Genomic DNA, 23,281 nt, shown 5'->3' on the forward strand with positions numbered 1-23,281 from the left:
GGTTCCTCCTGACTGCAAAATAAAACAGGCCCCAAACGAAGATTAGGAAAACAGAGGAGAGGGAATCTGCAGTCTCTGCTTCCCAGGCAGAAGCAGCAGAAACAAGCTCAGAAAGCTGAGCCAAGCTAGCAGAGTAATCAGAATCTGGTACAGAGAACAGCTAAAGTAATCTGCCCTTCAGAGACACAGCAGGATCCCCAAGTCATCCCGATTTTACTGCAACTGTCATTCCTGTTCCAGAGTAGGTTCAAAGGCAAGAGGACACCAAATGCTGGTGACAGCCACAGGTTGACGCACCGTCTGGTAGGTGATGACAAGCTGGATGACTGGCAGGGCATAAAACACTGCAATGGTGATGATGTTCCTGTAGAGAGAAGGTAAGAGCAGCAGTTACAGCATTATTAGCACACACCCATCTCAGAGCCTTACAGTGCAGGTGGAGAAGTTTGTACACCCTGTTGCCTAAGGGCATACACCCTTCTCTCCCAGCTGCAGCTTTATAGCAGCTCAGATTACGATCCTCCTGAAGTAGAAGAAAAATGCACTAATGCAAACAGGAGGCAAATAGCAAGAACACAAGAAGAGTCAGGATGCTAACCACAAGCTTTTATATTTGAGTAGGTAATTAAAAAAAAAAATGATTTGCGATGGAAGGACCTTAAAGATAACCTCATTCCATACCCCTTGCCAGAAGCAGGGACATCTCCTTCTAGATCAGGCTGCCCAAGGCCCCATCCATCCTGACCCTGAACACCTCCAGAGATGGAGCATCCACAGCTTCTCTGGGCAACCTGTGCCAGTGCCTCACCACCCTCTGAGTTAAGAGCTTCTACCCAGTGTCTAATCTAAACTTCAATCTACCCTTAGTACAAAGGGTAACTGCTTTAAACTATCACTACACTCCTGATAGAGCCCCTCTCCAGCTTTCCTGCAATACTCCTTTAAGTACTAGGAGGCCACAATGAAGTCTCCCTGGACTCTTGCTTCTTCGCACTGAACACCAATCTCTTTGCTCCAGCCCTCTGACCACCTTCATGGCCCTTCTCTGGACCAACTCAAACAGATCCAGAATCACATTTCTTGTGCTGAGAACCCCTCCCTGCAATACTCCAGCTGAGGTGTCACAAGAGCAGAGTAGAGGAGGACAATCATCTCCCTCAAACTGCTGTCCACACTTAAATTCCTCCTTCCCCAGTATGTTTCAGCACACTGCTTATTACCACACTTTAAAAAGCTAATGAAAACCAGTAACTATTGCCAGGATCACATATGTATCAGCCCACAAATATCTTCATTCGAGGTACATGGGATCTGCAGTGACTACTTAGAACAGAGTGTAACAGGACAGCTGAAAGAATATCCTTCAAACTAAACTGTGGTTCAAAAGAAGAGCATGTGGACATAGCTGGAGAGCTTTCAACTAGAGACTAGGTCCCAAGATCAGGCCTTACCAATTTGTCTTCTTACCAAAAATAGATTTTGTATTTTTTGCTGACAATTCTTCTGTCCTTCCTGGACAAGTCTGACAGATACAGGAACACCTAACACATTAATGGGAAAAGAAAGAGGGAAGAAAACAAACAATAAAAAACACCAGAAAAGAACTAGTGAAAAAGCCAGGAGAAAAATCTCAATGTATTTATAAGACATGCATCTTGAGTCACTACTCCTACTGAATATCCAGTTACCACTGCACATTATTTTCTCCCTAGGCTGTCCCACCTCCTTATACTTTCTTGGACACACTTGGATTCCTCCTCCTTTCTCAACTGTTCCTAACATATTCTGATTTTCCGCATGAAGTCACTTCAGCAGTATGCTTAGCACATCAGGAAAACTTCTTAGACTCTGACAGAACACTAAGCAGCACATTCATCTCTATTAGAAGAAATCCAGCAGAGCTAAGTGGAAAATTAAAACCCACGGAGAGTGACTGGTGTTGGTCCTGGCCATGTGCCAGCCATACCTTTGTGCGGATGACATTTTTATCACTTTCAATCTCTGGCATGGTGTCGAAGTCGCTCTCTTCCTCCACAGAGCTGTCTGTGTCAGAGCCTCCTGGTGGCCCACGCTCAGGGGAAGAAAACTGCCTTCCACCACTGGAGCTAGACTCATCTGGAGCAGGGCAAGAAGGAGGAAAAAAACAAACAAAACAGGCAGGGTAAAGGCTAAATCCCTCTAAACACAGTAAGGAAGGTGCCCAGATACCAGCAACAATACACTGGGAAAAGCTGATACGGTCATTTCAAGGAAGAAACTTCTTCCTAGTCACAAACCACACAGTTTTGCTCTACTACTTTTCATCTCTAGCGTTTTCTGCTCTTTACTGGCCTCGGCTCTGAAAACCAGAAGTCTGAGACCAGCCATACAGCTCTAGAAAAAGCAGCAGGCTGTTCAGAGATCAGGAACACACTGACCTAGTTAATCTCCAGATTTTACATAAGCTTTAGGTCTCAACATTTCTAAACATACTGTAGAACAAAGCAAAAAAGGAAGAAAGTTGAATTTTCACAGGAAGCAGAGCATCAGCTTTACTCCCACTGCACACACAGTATTGGTCACCCGCAGGCTAGAGGGATATACTCACATTTCCAACTCGTTGGCTGAGCTTCCAGCCACTCCTTGACCAGACTAGAATGAGCAGAGCACAATCTTCCTCCTCATCTCCCAAATGCTTTTAAAGCATTTCAGGGGTTGAAGGAAGAGAAAATTAACCCTCTACTCTTTTCCATGACTTAGTTCCTCCTGAATTTTTCCCCAAACCTCATGAAGCTTCAGTTTTGTGTTTCTTCATTGAGTGTTCAGAGACATCCCACCTTCACAGCCCAATATCTGGGTCCCCAAGCTGTCAAATCCAAAAGATTATAACTCAAAAATCCACAGCATTGAACTGTTCAATACCAGTTCCTCCACAGTAGGGGAAACAGTTCCAAGGAGACTAAGAAATACTCTGGCAAAGGAAGGGATTTACCATCATCCCAGATTAGTAGGGATTTTTTTCCCCCCCCCCTCTTCTGCCAATGCAGAGTTCACCTATTAAGCAGCACGATATTATCTCCCTGCTAATGAAAACGCTGGACCACAAGGAACTCTCGTCACTGTCCTGTCTACCTGCACACAAGCATTAAGCCTTCCAGTGAAGAAGCATGCTTGGGTCTAAAAACAAGCTCCATGAACTCATTACCAGGTCTGAGAAACTTGCTTGGAAGAAACCTTTTGCAAGTCCCTAGTCAGCCTGCCTGAAGCAGGACTACCATCAACGCTTGTCTGATGACTGCGGCTCTGTCTAGCTGAGTCTCAGTGATGGAGCCTCTCTGAAAAGCTATTCCAGATATCTGCCATTTTTTGGTGGACATTTCCCCGCCTTTTCCCCTACTCTTGAAGTGCAAACAGGACATCCCCAAACTGCTTCCTCCCCCACCCCCCATTTTAAAATACTTGCAAGTAGTTACTGAAGTAGCTTGTAACTTTATTCCCTTCTGGCCTTAAAGCACCAAATAATTGCGAATCTGTGCCTTCCCCTGTCCCAGACAGGGCCCTCCCTCTGTCTCCAGTTCTAGAAGACACAGTACCAATAGCACCATAGCTGCTTCCTTCAGGTGTGCTGGCTGTGATGGGATGCGAAGATGTCATAATCCCAGATCCTGCAACAGAAACAGACCCAGAAGAGCCAGTTAGCTTCACTGTAGTGCTTCAAAACATCTCTTAGGTGAACACAAATAACTTGAAGAGCTGGAGAGGCTTGGAAAAAGCAGCATTTCTCCAAGCAGACTACACTGTTTCCCTCTAGAGTACACCATATGAAGGGGAAACCCTTACTTTGCAATATCAAAGACTCATTTCTTCCAGTCTCCTCCCAGAGACTGTCAGTCTGATTCACAAAAGCATAAGTATCCAGCACACAGCAGAGATCACATTACAGGGCTGCAAAACTCGGCTGATTATAGAGCAAGTCCCATGGTATTCAAAGCACCCTTATGAGTTTCCTACTCTTCTCTTCCTTGTGTATTGGTCTACTCAAATAACATTACCTCCAGTTAGACCTGCAAAGATCAGTCTTTGGCAAGACAGCTGCTACAGAGTTTTAACTGAGTAAGGAGAAAGAAAAATGTTCCACGCTAAAAGTGCTTGTGATCTTGTGTTGGTGACAAGAGAGACATGTCTTTGAGGACTGACAAATCTCCACCTCCCTCCCACACACCTGAAGCCAGACAGGTTACACTGGGACTTCTCTCTCTTGGCTCTACACTCCTTTTTGTCTGGTGCCTGTTTGATCCCTGTGACAGGGCTTAGCTGCTGAATTAAGAGCAAACAGTACAAACACAGCATGCTGAACACCCTCACACAGGGATCAAACCTCTCTCTTTCCAGAAGGAAAGGAGCAAGAGCAGTGACAACAGGACTGCACCTTCCTCTGGGGGTAAGCAGCAAGACTGGACCTGTTCCTTGTAAAGCGTCACAACAGCATTGTGCCAGTCAGCAGCAAAGTAGTACAGGACACAGCTCAGTTTTAAATTACTGCAGCCTTCCTCAGCCTGGCATTCCCAAACCATGTCTCCACCTTCCTGGTATCTGACTTCTTCCACACTGACAGGCACATCAGACTCCTCTCTCCAGATGCCAGCTCCAGGCACTTCTGTAACATCTCACATGGGTTTTCATAACACTTCAATTAACAACATAACAAATTAGCCCCAAAACCTGCTGCTGCTCAAGCCTTATTCCTCAGCAGGTGAGCTCCCACATAGCAATGGTATTAAAGTTTTAAGTCTAAATCACTCCTTTCCTTCAGCACGTTTTCTGCTCATTGTGCTGAGGGCAAGCACTTGATCACCATTTCAACTTTTTTTTTATCAATGCAACAAACAGCTAAGAGGATCATCTAAAGTGGGCAATGTGGCACAGACTAAGCAACCAAGAAAACAATAGGATATGCTGCAGTCACCCCACAATACATCCATTCACTTCTGAGCTGGGACATACTCATTGGAGGCAAAAGAAGGTACACCTTCTGCTCCTATTCTGCTGTGCAACACTCCATCTCTTGCAACACAGCTACCCTGCTGCTTTAAAGTCATTTCGAAATACAGATTACTGGGAAGAGTGCAAGAAAAGCATTTTTCCAGTGTTCACAGCACTGAGACACATGCAAACTTCCTACTCTGATCATTCCTGTTCCACAAAGATGCTCCATTCTTACACTGAAGCAAGATTTTTCCTCTCAAATGATGCATCAATCTTCTCTCCTGAATATCTCAGAATGGCTTGGTTTGGAAGGGACCTCAAAGCTCACAGAGTTCTAAACCCCAGCCATGGGCAGGGTCGCCACCCACTAAATCAGGCTGCCCAGCACCTACCCAACCTGGCATTGACTACCTCCTGTATGGAGGCATCCACAACTTCTCTGGACAACTCATTCCAGTGCCTCGCTGCTCTCTCAGTGAAAAAGTTTCCCCCTGACATCAATCTCCCAATAAAAGATCCAAATCTGGACAAAGCAAGCACACCAGGGAGAAAATGCAGCCTGCCGTGTCCCTGCCAGTCACTTCAGACTCCACTCACCCTGTAATTTCAGTCCCACTTCCCAGAAGGAAAGCGAGTCAGCAAAGTAAATGCAGCACACTAGGTGCGGTTCCTCCAGCTATTGTCTCCATCTGGTAGTGATGATAGGGAAGGAGACAGAAGGTATCTCACCAAATTTAAAACAAAAAAAGGTAACCACAAATGCCAGGCATTGGACCGGTGGCAGGAGCAAAAGGGACACATTGAGTCCCAGAGTATTCAAAGACAATAGGTAGATTAAGAATTCTCAGTTTCTTGGTGGGGGAAGAAAAAGGAAAAGGGACTGATGGAAGAGACAGGAACTAGGGCTACCATGGAGGAAAATGAATTCCAGTGGTTGGAAGAGAAGAAAATTTAGAGCAAGCCAGCATGTCATGGACGACCTGAAGGACAGGGCAAATATGAGCTATCAGTTCATAGGCATCAGTTAGACATGCTCTGAAAGGACACAGCTGAGAAAGAAAGAGCTTCCCCAAACTCCTCAGCAAATGCCCTTCACACTGTTCCATGGCCCCAAGACCTGCTGTTGTGTCACAACAGGATCCATCCCCATGACATTCAAATGTTTTTAAAGCACTAATGCTAAGTAATGCTAAGTAGAAGATATGGGAGACTGAAGAAGCTTCAAGCTCTTGCTGCCAGATCATAAAGTCCTCCCATTCCCCAGGAGAGAAGTACAAGTGTTGATGCTTCTTTACCTCCAGACTTTGAATAATTTGAACTATTTTTAAGGCACAAAATATTTAAACAAAATGAAACAACCGGCCTCCCACACCTTGCCAGGAAGCAGAAGCCCCTAGTGCCCCCCATCCACATGACAGAAATTACCATCTTTCACCAGCAGCCTCTCAGATGCAGCCATGGTTTTGCAACACAGAAATACACAGGATGTAGAAATGTGGGTGCAGCATAAAGCAAACAGAATCCAATACCAAAGTAAATAACACAGACAACACTAACAGTATTAATCATTCATTTACTGTTCTCTGCAAATCCCAATTAAAAACAAATTTAAATGAAAAAGTGAAGAGAGACTCTATACTTAATCCAGGCAGAGGAAATCCTAAGGAATAAGAGCTGGGGAAAAAAACAAACAAACAAAAAAACACCAGAAAAGCAGAAATTGAAATGCAAGTATCCAGACCATTATTTGGTGCAGCCTGCTTCAAATGACTTTCCTTGTAAGGTCAGAGAGGAATCTATATCTCAGCAGAGCCAGAGATTGTATGGTGCATGACCAAGGAAGGAAGAAGAGTTGAAAGGAGAAAATACTTGACAGACTGCCTGTTTCTTGCTATGCCTAAGATCTGTCTTGCTCACCTAACACAGAAAAGAGAGCTTACCATTCTCAGGACTCAATCTCTCAGCTGAAGCCTTCCTCCAAACCCTGAAAATAAGCAGACAGCACTCATGAGAAAGGCAACAAATGCCATTGCCAGTCAGACAGATTATCAGGATCATCAGCCAAAATGGTGTAAGCATTAAAACCAGAGGATAACAACAAAAACCCAAAAAAGAAGAAGAAAAAAGCAAAGACTAGACTAGACATGATTGCCATGACTGCTCACTGTCTAACTCTCCAAATTCTAAAGTAACAGAATTTTCCTTCTTTGGATATGCACCACAGGTAGGACAATGAGTTACAGGATCACTTCATCCTACACTGCTCACTATACTGAGAGAGACTCTCAGGCCACCTTCCCAAACCCAACTGTCCCACTCAAGAGTCTGAACACATGAGAAACCACTGAAGTGAAAGGTGGCAGGAGCTAGAGCCATGCTTGATGTTGAAAAAGTCAACACCATCCCTTTTAGCACAGATTGCCAAGATGCAGAAGGCAAGAAAGAAAAACAACAAATTACTTGCAGTAAGGAAAAAAACAACAAGAGTATGCACGTGTACATGCACAAGCACATATACACCACTTCACTGAACTGCTGCAATGAAAAGTTAATTGAAGCAAAGTTTAGCCAAATATTCCATCTTGAATTTTTTTTCCCAAAACACAACACTTTTTAAGATCCCTTCTTTGAAGCAGTTGAAAACCTCTGCCATTCTGATTCTGAACATCTCCCTGAAAAATCAGTTCACACAAAACCAACCTGCTATTTGCCAAAGGCTTTTCTTAGCTCTTCTCACATCAACCTTTGTCCAGAAGGCCAGGGAAAAAGGTAGAAGAGATTCCCTCCCTCTTGAGCCTCCACACTTCGAATGAAGGATTTGTTTAACTGCTATTGCTGTCTACACAGGCAGCTGTGGCTGATCCCAAAAAACTCCACCATAACCCTCAACCTCAAGAGCATCTTAAGTTCCACAAAAATTTATCATCTGCTACTGGTTACTTGACCTGCAGGGGCAAATCTTACTTCCCAAGTGGGTTGCTGTCCCCTTTCTGCTGCTCTAGTCTAGAATTCATGCAAGCAAACTTCAAGGTCACCACAAGCAAGTAACAATGGCTGGAACAGTCAAGGAAGTTTTACTCTTCCCCCACTCCCAGGAGCAACCTGTCATGGCAGCTGTGCCTAAGTTCAGCTCAGCTATGGATATTCACAACAAAATTCCACAACAAAAGCCTTGGCATCAAGCTCTGGGACAGGGTATGCAGGTCAGGCAGGAAACTTTGAGACTCCAAGGCCACATTTTGGTCATTAATGCCTTTTAGTACTCAGTTCAGCATTTCAGAAAGTACTCTGGTTCCCCAATGCCCTGGCACCTCAAAACCCAGAGAGGCCCCACCACAGTTCCCATCTGTCACCCTATGTCTCTATACATGGAAACCCAGAGAATGGGACACTAGAGAAAAAAAAACAAACAAAGGAAAGAGCCTTAGGTTTTCACCATTGTACATAGCAGAGGAAGAGAAGTTCTCTGGCTGAAGTCTTCCTTCCTTCACAGTTGTCTTAGGAGCCCACTGAATAGTCTAGGGCTCATTTCACTGCTCTGATCAGATGCTAGCTGACACCCTAACCTCAAACACACTGCAGGGTGAGGCACCTCTGAGGATAAAAAGAAACAAAAAGGCTGTTCTTGTAAATAGCCTTGACTTACCTGATATAGTGTACAAAAGCAACAACCACTGAGCCCACGTAAAAAGAGAGGAAGCTCAGGAAGCTGAACAACATGGCCTGAACGTAAACAGACTCTGAGGAAAGAGAAGGCAGCAGTCAGTTCACAGAGCAGGGACAGCAGAGTCTGTGATTCTGCCCTACTCTTCCCAACACCACTTTGTGACAACATGCAGGCCAAAGAGTAATTAAGACCCATCTGCTTTCTTCAAGAGGAGGTGCAAAAACCTTTCGCAAGGTTTGCCTCCAATTTCTCTGTCCCTCATGTAGCTAATGTGTCTATAACACAGAATCTCCTTTCAGGAGCTGAGATCTCTAAGTTAGCAACAGTTTCAGCTCCTCTGCTGGTGCTCTCTGCACCAACCCACCACCGGGCTGCCACCCAAGCCACATCCTCCTTCACAGAAGTGCCAGGTCCCCACCATAGAGCCACACAGAGATACTAACTTTTAATAGATGGCACAATTGTCACTTGAAGGTTCTTTGTCCGCTGTAGGTTCCAAGTACGGTTGACATTTCCTGTGAGATGCAAAGGTACACTAAACAAAGACAATCAAGCCTTAAAGATCTCTGGCCCTGATCTCAGTTCTCTGTATTTGCAGAAACACCAGGGTCTGGCTTTTCAGTAAAAGCTTTGCATGGTTTTGCACCTTCCCCAGACTTGCCAGCTTTTTCCACGTTTTCCCCCCCCACTCCCTCCATCCACAACTAATTTTTCATACTAAAAAAACATGGCTGAGCTTTCCATAAGTTGCTCAACTCTGAATGCTTAAATTCAAAAGCGCATCTCTTCTGCTCTTTGACTAGCTCCCAAAGAGCAGTTTCTCTCATTAAAGTAGCTCACATGCCATTTTTGCCTTGGACAAAAGGCAACACAGTTGTGAACAGGGAGCTGCTTCTTGTCCTTCAGCAGAGCTCAGCACAGAGCTCAGAGTTCTGCTGACAGCTTAGAATAAGAAAAAGACATCTGAAAAGTGACAGTTTGGGGAATAGTGTGTGGTGGTAGAATTGCAGGAGCCCAGAATATCTGTTGTCTGTCAGTTTGCTTTTTCAGAAGGAAAGAAACTACCAGGCTTTGAGGACAGGAAAGTCCCTGACCTAAAAAATATATAAAAATAAAACTCCAGCTTCTTGTGAGGACAGCTGTGCACCCACTCCAGTTTCAGCCATCACAAGAGTAACAATGAACACAGGCAAGGAGGTGAACACATTTATTTTCTGCCTGGAGAAGGCACTAGAATCAACCTCTCAAAATTATTTCAACAAAATTATAACTATTTCCTGCTGCCACAGGTATAGAGCTGCCACAGATTTCAAGATAGTAGTGGGAGTAAACACCTTCTGCAGGACTGTTATCTGGGCTTCCATGCAGGCAGGAGAACATAAAAAAAAAAACAGTGGGCAGGGGGAAGGAAGGAGAAGAAAAAAAGCCATGACTAGCACTGCCTAGGTATCTCCCATACCTTCCAAGATATTAGTGACTGTAACAATTGGACAGATTAACACAGTGAAAGGGTGAAACAGGAATATTACAGCAAGGGGACCAGCACAGAAAGGACGGTATTTTACAGGAAAAGTAAAAGCAATCACCCATCTCCAAAGACCTAAGCTCACAGAAAGGACTCCACAGGGGACAGATCTCCAAACTGAGATCCTTCCATGGTGCCAGTCAGCCCTTAAATGGGGTCTAAGAGAGGTGCAGCCAGGCTCCACCCTTTCTGGTTACACAGGGGAACTGCTTTCACTGTGCTTCTAGGGATGACCATCCTTTCCCCAGGTGATCAATCAGTGGTTCAGGCTGTGACTCAACAGCTCCCATACAGTGACCCCTCACAAAAGTGCATAATCCCAGCAAGTCAGGTGCTGTACCATATACAGACATTCCCTGCATGATAAAGACTTGTTAAGCTGCCTGTCAGCATGTTTTTATTTCATCCTTCCTCACAGTTATCTGGATAGAGCTACCTGGTCAACCTGCACCCTCCCACAGTAAGGCTCCAAAGGTTTCCTGCTGCTCCATAACCCAGACAGACCAACAAAATCTGTCTCCCAGCACAACTTACCATGGATAGAGGAAGGCACAGAACCCCCACAGGCATAATCCTCTGGCTTGATGACAAACACAACAAAGAACTGCTCACCTGGGAAGTCTTTTCTCTGCACAGAAAGACAAATCCATGAGAAGTGAAGGAGCCTCTCCCTCTGTACAATGAGATGGTGCTCCAAAAGAGGTCAGGTTTTAATTGCTACACATACAGCAGCTCTATAGAGACCTGCCTGGTCTGAACAGAGACTGGTTTCTTGAGATGCTCACCTCATCCTTGATGACAAGCTGAGTTCACCTGTATTCAGTACAAGCAGCGGCCCAATGTAAGCAAACCAATGTTAATGCATTTCTTTTAATTAGTGGAAACAATCTACTGAAGCTTTGCTTATTAAAAGGCCCTATCATCACTACTCAGTGGAAAAGACAAAGCTTCAACAGAAGATGCTTGATCATGGAGGTTGCAGCCATGCTGACCAATGGTCCCAACACCTAAGATGTCTACCCAACCAATCATAAGCAAAGTTTCATAATCTGGAGAAAATCTCTTCTTTAAAAAAAAGTAAATTAAAAAAAAAAAAGAGAGAGAGAGAGAGAGAACAGGACAAGACACTGAAAAGCATCACTGGGACAATATATATATATATATTAAAAAAAAAAAAAAAAAAAAATCAGCCTCACCTGCACCGTTATGGCTGCCTGCTTTGTCATAGACTGGTAAACACCATTGAATTCCACATTATGGTCCAAATCATACACTGGGCACTGAAATAGACACAACTAAGGGTCAAGCTAAGCGTCAAGATAGGCACATAGGTGGATATGAGGTGACAAAAAGAACAGGTCAGCCAGGACTCATTCAGGAGTTAGAAAGGCTGCTCTGAAGACACCATTTGCTTGCACTCTTTCATCATCCTTACAGGAGAGCTGCAATTTAATCCTGATCAATCACTCTGCCATTCCCACAGAGCAATTTGTTAACTCAACTGTACACTAGGTGCACTGCATGCTCTGTGGTCTGCACCATTTGCAGAGTGCTTGTTCTCATTTCACTCTTTTTCACTATAGTTCTTAGTTCTGTACCAGCCAGACTAAGAAAATCACCTGCTACTGTTTCCTCCTCTGCCCTTCTACCACTAAAGTACAGAAAAGTACAGCAGGAGTTGATGTTAGCCATTTATCTCCTAACTACAGGTCTTAAAGGCATATGCTGGGACAACAGAGCTGGTAGCCAGGGCATTTTGCACTTCTCACTGTTTTGCTCCTCCTTACATCATTCAGGGAGACAGAAAGTGAGGAGAAATGGTGGGGCTACTTCCCAGCTGTGAGCTACAACCAACCTCCCAGGAAGGGTACAGCCGTTACCCCCTTTCTAGGAAAGAGAACAAACAATTGTGAGAGAGAATAAGATGAAATGGCAAGGAGGATAGACCTCATGGCTAGAAATTGGAAGTCCTCCATGCTGTCTTGAGCAGGGAGAGAATTAAGGGAACAGCACTGTCTCTTTCCTTCGCTGCCAGCATCCCACCCAGTGTCACCCCACAGAGAAACAGATGTGTGGGCTGTTAAACCTCACGAAGAGAGCATGGTAACAAGTGTCCTGTGGACACGCTGCAAAGGTACAGCTTATTCACTTATTTGCAATAAAAATTTCAGGATGAGCTGCTAGAACTCAGTATGTGTCTTTGCCTCCTTCCCACAGGATTTTCACTCCTCCTTAAGAAACCACAATCATCACAGAAGAGCAAAGCCTTCCGTAGGGTTTTTCCTCTCTGATGGGGCACAGAACTTCTCACTGAGGGGAGCAGAGCTAGGCAGACAGCTCTTCGCCCTCCCCCTCCTCAGACTTACCACAATATCCTGAACAGAGACAACTGAGCATGGGTAGACTGCATCAGACACCACTTTAATGATGACTGAATCAACATCTTGAGGAAACTTGTACAGAAAATACTGAGGAGGAAACAGAATACTGAGAGTTACAGTCCAGAAGTGACCCCTGCCAGTAGCTTCAAAGCTTCCCTAAGGCAAATCCATGGCCACATCTCTGCTTTGAGTTGGTTGTAGCAGGCTTGAACAAAAATTCAGATTTCAAATATTAGCACCTTATACTACAGAAAAGCAGATTAAACAGATACAGATAATTCTTATCTCCCTTTGGAGCATACCATTAATCACAGACATCTTCAACATGCAAGATGCAGCATAGCCTACAGACCCCTTAAGCTTTTTTCCACCTGATGAAGTTAAAGCAACTTCATTTTCATTTTTATAGCCTGTTCCTTTCTACATCACAAAGAGCAATTTCCAGATGTTTCTATACTACTGTCTGGACTTTACATATGGAACATATCATGGAGTTTTATCTCAGATGGGTTGCCTCAAAGAGTGACGATGGAAAGTATTAAGTCAAACAGCTGAACTCAGTCAAGACTCCCATAAGTAAATGCTTGATACAAGACTACAGGATTTTGGTTTGTCTGGCTGGATGGTTTCAAGTGCAGCTGGGAAGGCAACAGAAGAGTTCTCTACTCACTTCAGCTTGGAAAATAATTCAGCTATAGCTCTGAAAAAAATTCAAGAGAGAATAGCATCTGGAAATATTCTTACTTTTCCTTCAGGCAGGGAATGCATGCTTACATGCTTTGATCAGGTGCACAGGACAATCTTGTTGCATCAGGAGATGCCTTTCTTTCCCAGTCCCTGCAGGGGCCTTTTCAAAATTTGGGCAAAAAATGTCCCAGGGAACATGGCTATTTGCAAATTTACCCAATAAAATACAATAACTGCTGGAGAATCAGAGTTTCATTGCTCACATCAGTGGGCAGGCTTTCTGCAAGGGCTCCTACTGTCTTGCCCTGAGAGCTCAGTCTCACAGGCATGACTACCTCAAGGGCCTGATAGGGTATCTCATGGGGGATGCAAGGCAGATAACTGTCACCAACTACCTTCCCATCCTTCCTTATGGTCACTTGCAGTTGCAAGATCTGTTACTTCTGCAGCCAAGGCATGCACAGCCTACAGGGAAAGGAGCTACTGTGGCCAGGTGGCTCCTATCATGTAATAGGCATTGCCACTTGGCAAAGACCCTTTATGTAATACAAAACTGGATTATATAAAGCAGAATTTCCCTGCTTCCTTCCCAGGAAGTAAGAAGGGACTGCAAGGATAGTGGTAGGTTAGAAATCATTCAAGCTTTCCCTAGTTTGTCTATTTCTACTAAAGCATTTATTCCTACCACCCTACTCCAAGCACTGCTAAAGGAGCACTGGCACTGAGATCACAAGTCCTCACAAAACGAAAAAAGATTCCTTGAGCAGACAACAGTTTATCTTTGCGAAGCAACTATGCTAAATCCTAGGTTAGATCCTCAATACTCAGCATTCAAGTTACAAAATGTTAATTTAAAAGAGATTTTATAAAAGAACCAGTATTCTCTACATCTCTACAGAATAAAATGCTGTATTCATATGCCACACAACATAAGATATTTGAGAACAGATTAAGTGGGATGCTTGATAATAGGAGACTTAAAAATAAGTGGCATTACTACCAGTGATTGCAACAGCAAAAACAGAGTACCAGATAGTCTGGGTAAATTACAGCCTCCCATCTCCGCAACCTCCTGTATAACTATAGCTACTATCAACAGCATTTTCATTCAACGGAGGACATGTACTTTCTGCAGGGCATTAAACAAGGTTGTTTAGCTGAATGTGCTGCAAATGTGAGCTCTCTCTACCGAGCTAATAACCAGATTTATCAGCCACTTCATTTACCACCTCACATCTTGACTTGCTACCCGAACAAGAAATAGCACTTTGAGCTCTGCTGTACCTTTACAGCAAATTTGTTTTTTTCTGATGAAGGACTGCATCTTAACAAGTCCTGCCAGAGCAACTGAACCACTGCTGCCTGGAATTAAACACTAATGCACACTATCTCACTTCCCAAGAAAGCACAGTAGACCTATGTTCTCTGGAATTTCCTGAACTACAGATACCATTCATTTGCTCTCATCATAGTTTTTAGTTCACTTAATGGTTTTGCAAGAGGACCCAAACATGCTGCTACCTCTTCACCATGTCCACAGAAACAGTTCAATAGGAAGGAAACTCCCCTGCATCCTAGGAGGGAAAGAACCTAGTCTGATAAGACTTTCATCATCTCTAACAAAGGATGATGTGAATCATTTAGATATGGAAAGACATAAGAAACACTAAGCAAGACTCCTTACCTGGGGCTGGGAAGGGCTGGCAGTGAAGTTAAATGGCTTGTTGGTCCTAAAAAAGAAATACCAGCATATTTCAGAGATGGAATATACACAGAGAACCTTTAGAGTAAGGAAGGGAAGGTTAGGTAGAAGGACCAAATCCCTGTATGACAGATACATGAAGCAATTACACTTGTATTCATACATCCCAGCTTACTCGAGTTGGAAGCTCTCAAGTCTGGTCACTAGCAGTTCATATGCAATGTTAAATGGTGCCATAGAAGCAACATCCACAAATATGATCTGGTCAGATGGTCCTGTCTCAGGTGCTGGCTCAGACGGACAGAGAGTCCGACTCACTTCTTGGTAATTGTAGGTCCTCTGATAGCTGTAACAGTCAGAAGAAGGAGGGAAGGATGGAAAGCAAGAGTCAGCAGTTAAGACATTGCTTTGTAGAACTGCAAATGATACGATTTTTCCCTGCTTGCATAAATTAAATACAGGTCTTAGCCTTTCAGCTTATTCTGTCTTTCATTCAAACTTCACCTCTGTTGCCTTTTGTGGTCTGCACATAGGACTGGCCACTCTCAGTATCTCACTTTTCTCAAGACTGCCTGTGCCATCTGCTGGTTTAGCATTTCTGCCACTTGCTGGGTTCACAAAGAACACCCCAAGAGAGATGTTGCAACTAATCCCTAAATCAGACAAGACACTGCAGACTTCCTGCTACTTAGTGCCTGTATTTTGCTTACAGGCTGAAGTTTTACATCTCACATGATCTAAGGTGCCCTCAGAGTCTCCATACTTGCAGCCCCACTAGCACTGAGGTTGCTGAGGCAACACAAAAGGATAACAGAAATAAAGAAAATATCCCCAAAACAAATCACCAACCTCAACCGTGCATGAAAAACAGAGGAGAGACCACACTCCCCAAATGCACTGCAATCCAGTAGTTAGGGGGCTCTGATAGCTTCTTCTCCAAGGCCTGGTCCAAACTAAAGAATAAGAACTATCTGCACTCAACATAAGCAACTGTAGAAATAACAACAATGGCATTTGTAAACTCTTCTGAACAGTGGCATAGGCAGATCCACAGCAGACATACTCCTGGTACTCTACACGTAGCTGAGAAACCAAAGCAGACTGCCAAATTTGAGGTTATATACCAAATTTCTGTGTTCAACTGACAGTGATCAAGCATGGTTTGCAACCAAACTACTCCCACATGCAGCAAGAGCTAGCACCAAAAAAGAGGCTGGTGCTGGATATAAACGGTAGCCCAACACACTACAAGGCCTACAAAGGCCTACAACACACTACAAAGGTCCTAGTACTCACAGGCCTCGAAAAATTAGTGGGACCTGCCATGACAGTACTCCCTTCTGCTGACGTACTACAAACAGGACAGGGTACTGGAGATTCTCCGAACTGCTGTTCACGTAGACACGCACTGCATCTACCTGTGAAAAGAGAGAGTACAGGTAGGTATTAGCAGATGCAAACAATGACAGCTCCAAACCCAGGGTGAGATGAGTCCACCTCTTCCTCGGGGTGACCTAGATGCTGGCAACATCCACAGGGGAATGAGCAGTTTGCCACTGGCCCAGTTACTCAGAACCAGAAGTCACTTAAGAAGCACTTCATTGCTGCTGCTCTTATCAGGGTCCTGCCCCAACCCAGAGCTGACTTTCAGATAAGACACAGTGGACAAATGCAGCAAATAAGAGAAAAAGAGGCCTACTTACCTGGTATATAGCCAAAATAACTTCTGTTATAAAATTAAACAAAAACCCAAGGCTATAACTAGAGCTTCCTTGCTTGAACTCTTACATTCCCAACCTCAATCAACAGTACTGGGGAAGTCACAAAGATGACTTCAGAATGAATTCAAAACCAATGATGAAAAAAGCAGGTTAGGATTACTGTAAACAACACTGAGATGACATTACCCATATTTACATCAGTTAATAAAATAGGAGTAAGTGCCCTCAACAGGCCAAGAAAAGCTGCCTGGGTTTCCGAGCAAGATTTCTGGCATGGCCTACTGCACCAGCAACTGACATACTGCCTTCCACTCTCTAGCCACCACATGGCTGCAGATAGGGGACAGCAGTGGAAAAGGCAGTCTTCACTTTACTATTTGCTTTGAGGAGTAAGCAAGCAGTCTGCATAGGCTCCATTTTTATTTCAGAAGGAACATCTTGTTCAGCTTGCTCTCCACTGCTGCATGCATTGGTCATGAAAACAAGGTATGAACTTGTATGGTTCATCAGAAGACACAATACATCTTGATGAGACATTATCAATTGGTAAAAAGCATATCAGGTAGATAGATAATATCCACACATTTTAAACCCACCACAACTTGTCTAGTGACAATATTTTAACTTGTAAAGAGAAGGATTCATCAGATAACTTTCTATTCCCCACACATAGGGAAATGCCACCTTCTGAAATGAACAGAGGTGGCCGGGCACAAGAAGGGCAGCTATGCTTACAATGAGGATGCTAGAAAGGTTCAGCGTAAGGGTTTTGCATATACCCTCAAGTCTGAAGGAAGAAAATTTCCTATTTATTCCTGTTTAGTGATTCTAAGATTGTGTGGGAGTTTTGTTTACTGGAATAAAATACTTCCTTCTTGAAAGCCATAATCATTATCAATTTTCCTGCCATCATCACCATATTTCAGCATCTATAGCAACCAACTCCTAAAATAATAAAACATCATCAGAGATCTTTTAATTAAAAAGCTTCTGAGATGAAGGACATTGGACTCTTTTGCCTTTGCCTTACAGTTTTCTAAATCTTTGCAATACTCTTTTGCTACACCTCTGAGCTTTTCCTTCTGTCCACAAGAACTACAGTTGCAACTTCATTTCCAAGTAAAGTGAATTTCACACAAGGGTGCTAAAATCAAGTGAAGAAAAACTATCACAAAGCAAGACTCACAGGTAACACCTGACAGGCCAACAAAATGGGCCACTGCCAGTTGGCAGAACTGGAAGATCACTCTGCAACTTCCTTGGTCTCTACCCTGCTCAGCCTGGGGAAGCAAGCCAGTTCGTGTTAGTATAACTGGGAACTCACATCAGACACCTGGAAAATAGTACTACGGTGTAATACGTCCTCAACCATCACAAACACAAGAGAAACATTGTGAAATGGTCTTCTGCACTGACTTTAACAACATAGATTATGCTTATGCTACAGTTAATTGAGTTTAATCCAGTTGTATAACTGGAAAAATTTAACAGTTGAATCTCTACTTCTATATTCTCAATTTAAGAACTAAGTAGCTGTTTGAAATATAGTAGTATTAAGAACAGGGAGTACTACTTTCACACAGAAGTGAAGGTAACGTATGAGTAAGAATGTTGTTACTTCTCACCTCACACCTTCTCTCAGTAAACTAAGTACTTTCAATACTGATTCTAAAATAAAATGAGGTACATAAACCAATTTACTGGCTGTTTAGAAAATGTCAGCCAAAAGGAAAAAAAGACTTCTTCTGAGGTGTCTACAGCATAAAGCTCTATCTTTGTCATTAGAAAGAATAGCTTTTGAGATCCATTAAAATATTTTCGGGATAATCCTATGACTTAGGCTCAAACCCCTTGGAAATCCCAGTTCTTCCCACTGTCACACCGCAGTGCAAATACTGAAAGGCAATTATTTTCAGTGATGCAATATTTCTCAACTTTCTTACATGATTTGGCTTGCACAGGTTAAGAATACACACTACCTGCATTTTGTCCTGTAGTCTGATGAGCTGTGGCCATGTAACCAAATACTGTTCCATAATCAGAGAGGTAGAGCAGTGCCAATACAAGACTGAAGAACTAATTTAATATCAGTATTTCATAATTTGAGACCTTCACTAGACATTTGATGTGATCTTGAAATTCTGTTTGTCCAGTTTGTAGAATGCCTAGATATTAAAGAGATGGGAATACCACACTAAGACACAGCCCTGAACATTTCTACATATGGTATAAAAAAAATAAAGTCTTTAAAATATTAAGAAACCAAACAAAGCAGGGCTCTCAGAATCCTATCCAAAAAGGAAGGTATTTCTCCTCAAGCACAGTTTGCAGTGCATGTATATCTTCACCAGATACTTCTCTGTGTATCCCCATCAGATGTAGGGAACACTCTGCTTCACAGACAATCCAAGTATCACATAGGCTGGCAAGAGTGACCACAGCATACCCCTTTTACCTAACTCATCTTTCATTCCAGACAGCCTAGAAATAAGTCTTGTTTCCACAGCCATAAACTAATTGTGGTTGAAAGGGATCTCTGGAGATGACGTAGTCCAACCTCTCAGCTCAAGTAGGTTTAGCTGGAGCTGGCTGCTCAGGACTCAGCAAGTTCTGGGTATCTCCACATATGGAGACTTCACAAAGTCCCAGGCAACTTGCTTGTGTCTCTGACCATTCCCATTATAAAATAAATAACCTGGGCACTAGATCTAGTCTTCCAGATGTGAAAGCTATGCAGCTAACTGCCAAAAGTTGCTCTGTAGAGCATACTCTGTAATTAGAAGATACAATCAGATCTGATAAGAGGTTCCTGGAAAAGCCCAACAGCAAAGCTTCTCGTCCAGTGACTTAATAGCAGTCCACTCACTTTTACCCTGATACCTTCCTCCTAACCTCAACATCTATTACTGAGTCTAAGCATTTTAGTTTCCTGGGAAAAGAAAGCTAATTAAAACTATAGCTCCAGGTGTAATAATACAGCTGAAAAATATTTTAAACTGGATCCACATTGCAGTTCAGGCCTCTACTCCTCCTTGCAGGGCAACTGTAATGTCCCTGGGCATGAGTTCCTGTCCTTATACGCCCAGGGTTACACACTGCCTTCTCTTTGCTGTTGACACAGATTTCTCTCCTTACCCTGTAAGCAAGCACACTAAGCACAACCTTTTTTCAGGTGTCATGGCACTTCCAGGTTAGACATCCTATTAGTCTGAAGAGAGAGAATCCAAGGCTGAATCCAAGATGTTTACTTAACTAAGAATAATATTAATTCATTCTGTTAAGGACAGCCCTTCTGTTTTGGCAACAGTCATCCCAGATGCCTGCACCGCCTTCTCAGGCTACCAAAGACTTTTTCAAGTTTTATCTTTCACCAACATCCAACTTCTGAAAGACTTCTGATATTGCAATGGCATGCCACGTGCCCACAGCAGAAACCCCCATTTTAATGATGCAGAGGTTCAAGTGTGCAAAAAGAGGTAGAGGGCAACAGGCAGCGAGTTCAGAGCTGAACTGTGTATGAACATCTGAGATGTTCAAAGCCTAAGGTCTGCTCACTGTACATTTTCTCCTGCATGACATTCAAAAGCATCAGGCCAAGAGAGACTGGGCTATAAACCTGCAGCTCACAGCTCAGTCACTCTCCTGCTGCAGGACTGCACAGCCAAGAAGCTGCAAGTGCCTAGTGGTGCATTTTCCACTCCAAGTTGCATCCACCTGACTCTTTCCAGAAGTTGTCCAACTATTCTTCCTTCCACGTGACAGACCTGCAGCCCTCTGCTGGTCAGGACTCGAGCATCCCCCTCTCCCATATTGATGCTCTGCTGATATTTCACCTTGAGGGAAACCAAGCCTACCCAGCCTCTTTTTTCAAATGCTGGCAGTCATCAAAGGTTCGGTCTTTGCAATCAGACCTTGAAGCAATTTTGCTTACATTTACAGTTGCATGAATTACTGATCTGAAGATTTTTTTACAAAATTAGTGGAGCTGATCTCCCACAGATGATACTAGAGCTTTGGTGATTGGCCCTTTGAGGAAAAGAAAGAAGGTCAATTTCCTATGCAGAGATCCAGCAGTCAGATCTATCGTTCAGCTTCACTCTCTCCATGCAACTAAGCTGAGCATACACCTCTGTTTTGCTCCTATTTCCATTTTCTTGCATTATTGCTAGCACTAAACTAGTGAGAAACAGGATTGCCAGGAGACAGGATTCTCAGGACTCAATGTTCTTTAAAATCTAAACGTTTAATCTCAGCTTTTACCCATGTGAAAAATCAGTATATGCTATATAAAACAGTTTCCAAGCCCAGGACACAGTCTGCTCTCCCACTAAGTCTGAGGGATACAGCAGCAGCCCCAGCAGCGCAAAGCCTGACATAACACCTACTCCTCCAAAATGATGCAATACAGCAGATGGGATGTGTAGGTTTGGCCCACAGGTATAATAAGGTCCTAGTCAATGATTCCCTTGAGATCCCCCTCATCATTTATATCTAAGCCTGGGGATACCAAAACAAAGAGCTCAGCAGCATTTAGGTACAATTATGAGGAAGCTTGGGAAAGTAGAGAAAGAATCAGTATTAAACTTCAATATTATGGCTTCTCTCATTTACTGTCAGCCACTGTCTGAGTCTGTGCTACAGAATGTAAAGAACCCTAACTAGCATCTTGAAAGAAGACATTTTGCTTGGCAGGTGAACTGTAACAAAAGCATCACAAGAGACAGGGATAACAATGTAGTACCTATGACCTGACATTTGCATTTTCAGGCCTTGTGCCAATTAATTGTCTTAAACATTTAGTCCACATTTTGCTTCTGGTTTCTATCGCCTGAATATCTTCTGAATACAGATGATAAACACATTTGCATGCAACACATTTAAGAACCTTACCACTGAGCCAGTGCATTTGGCATTTGCCTCAAGGATATTATCTCCAGAAAAGCATTTTAGAAGAATGGGAAAAAAGGCAGGAAGGAAGGAAAACAAAGTGATTTATTGAGTTCAAATATTTATCCTCCTTCTATACCTCTCCAAAGATCATTTATTTTCAAGAATTAGCAGTTCTGACACAAGAACCAACAAGGATCGCTGCTTCTATTATATACATGTTTCTCTCAGGACACAGAAATAAGACTCTATGTATGTCAAAACAAGGAGAAATCCAGACAGAAAGCATAAGTTTTGCCTCTTGCAGTAATAATTCCCCATCGCAGAACAAAGGACTGTGAGATTCCTCTGCATCCATCCCTTCTTACTTAGCACTGATGAGGTGAAGCTTTGCATAGAGAGCCACAGAATCACAGAATGGCTTGGATTGGAAGGGACCTTAAAACCTGACCATGCCACTAGCAGAGTTTTCACTCATTAGATCAGGCTGCCCAGAGCCCCATTTGAATCAGCCTTGAGCACCCCCAGGGACTGGGTAATGTTCCAGTGTCTCACCACCCTTTGAGTAAAAAATTTCCTTGCAATTTATAACCTCAATTTCCCCAATTTTAGTCTAAAGCCATTCTCCCTTGCCCTATCACTATCAGACATGCAAAAAATTGGTCTTCCTCCCGTTTATAAGCTCCCTTCAAGTACTAAGAGGCTACAATGAGGTCTCATCAGAGCTTTCTCTCCTCCAAGCTTAACAAGTCCATCTGTCATCCATCATACCACTGCTGAAGGACTTTGCTTAGGACCAGACATCCACTAGTACCACAGAAAACCAGTCACCTTTCCCTTCCCCACATAAAGTAAAGAGGCTGTCACAGTATTTCATTTATACTCTTCCAGGCAAAATCCTCGCCTCCTGCAGATGCCTGCAGTTGGTTCAAGGAGGAACAGGCCATGTTGCATCTTGAGAAATAACTTCACAGTGCTGCCCTTTGCGCTGCAGACTTCCCTCCATGCATCCATTCTCATTGCTGAGCCCCTGCCATGCACATCCCCATTTACCAATCAGGTTAGCTGAAGTTCTGTTTCTCAGATGACTGTACATGAACTTTTTTTTCTTCCCCTCCTCCCCCCATCCTCTCAAGGTTTCATGGTGGACAGAGCAGTTGGCTGAACAGAGACAAGTTCTCAGCACTACATTAAAATGTGTTAGACCAGGAAAGACAAATATTTGCATTTTGGCTCTATCACCTTGGAGATAGGGGGAGAAAAAATAAAAGGGAGAAATTTAAAAAAAAAAAAAGAAAGAAAGAAAGAAAGAAAAGAAAAAAAACCCATACATCTGAATTCCTTTCTCTGGATGGGAACAGGCAGAAAGAGCTGGTTCCAAACTCACACAGCTGAGCAGGACCAACATGGCTGCAAACATTAAGCAAAATAAACTGAGCTCTTGTTGACATGAAAGAGTCCTTGGATTGATTATTAAGCCTGCATTTCCCACAGAGATTACACATCAGCTTAAGACTGACTGCACGGCTGTGAATTTATGGGCAGGCGGGAGGCTGCAACAAGTTTCTGCTGCAAGCAAAGGTTTTTGAGAACACCGGATTCCTTCCCACCACCTCACACTATGCAACACTTCTGGATCATGCCTGGGCTTTGCCACATTCCTCAAGGCACCCGCACACAAACTGCTCCATGCAGCACCTTTGGAATTTTCTGTCCACGTTGCACCAGCACCTGATCGTGGGCCTG

At 43.4% G+C, this 23,281-nt stretch overlaps 1 protein-coding gene across 2 annotated transcripts in view; it reads right to left on the minus strand.

Annotated features, from left to right (window-relative positions):
* Nucleotides 1-23,281, minus strand: part of SIDT1 (SID1 transmembrane family member 1) — a 41,386-nt gene that overhangs the window by 11,203 nt on the left and 6,902 nt on the right. For both annotated transcript variants that reach the window (XM_052702959.1, XM_052702964.1), the window contains exons 2-14: nt 16,224-16,345; nt 15,103-15,273; nt 14,910-14,955; nt 12,524-12,625; nt 11,354-11,437; nt 10,692-10,785; nt 9,076-9,147; nt 8,612-8,705; nt 6,906-6,949; nt 3,573-3,644; nt 1,967-2,115; nt 1,468-1,541; nt 298-364 (exon numbers count right to left, since the gene is read on the minus strand). In XM_052702959.1, coding sequence (XP_052558919.1) covers nt 298-364; nt 1,468-1,541; nt 1,967-2,115; nt 3,573-3,644; nt 6,906-6,949; nt 8,612-8,705; nt 9,076-9,147; nt 10,692-10,785; nt 11,354-11,437; nt 12,524-12,625; nt 14,910-14,955; nt 15,103-15,273; nt 16,224-16,345 — 1,191 coding nt within the window. The remainder of the gene's footprint in view (nt 1-297; nt 365-1,467; nt 1,542-1,966; nt 2,116-3,572; nt 3,645-6,905; nt 6,950-8,611; nt 8,706-9,075; nt 9,148-10,691; nt 10,786-11,353; nt 11,438-12,523; nt 12,626-14,909; nt 14,956-15,102; nt 15,274-16,223; nt 16,346-23,281) is intronic.

This window comes from Tympanuchus pallidicinctus, unplaced genomic scaffold, assembly GCF_026119805.1.
Source record: "Tympanuchus pallidicinctus isolate F22 unplaced genomic scaffold, pur_lepc_1.0 scaffold10, whole genome shotgun sequence".
NCBI classification, from domain to species: Eukaryota; Metazoa; Chordata; class Aves; order Galliformes; family Phasianidae; genus Tympanuchus; species Tympanuchus pallidicinctus.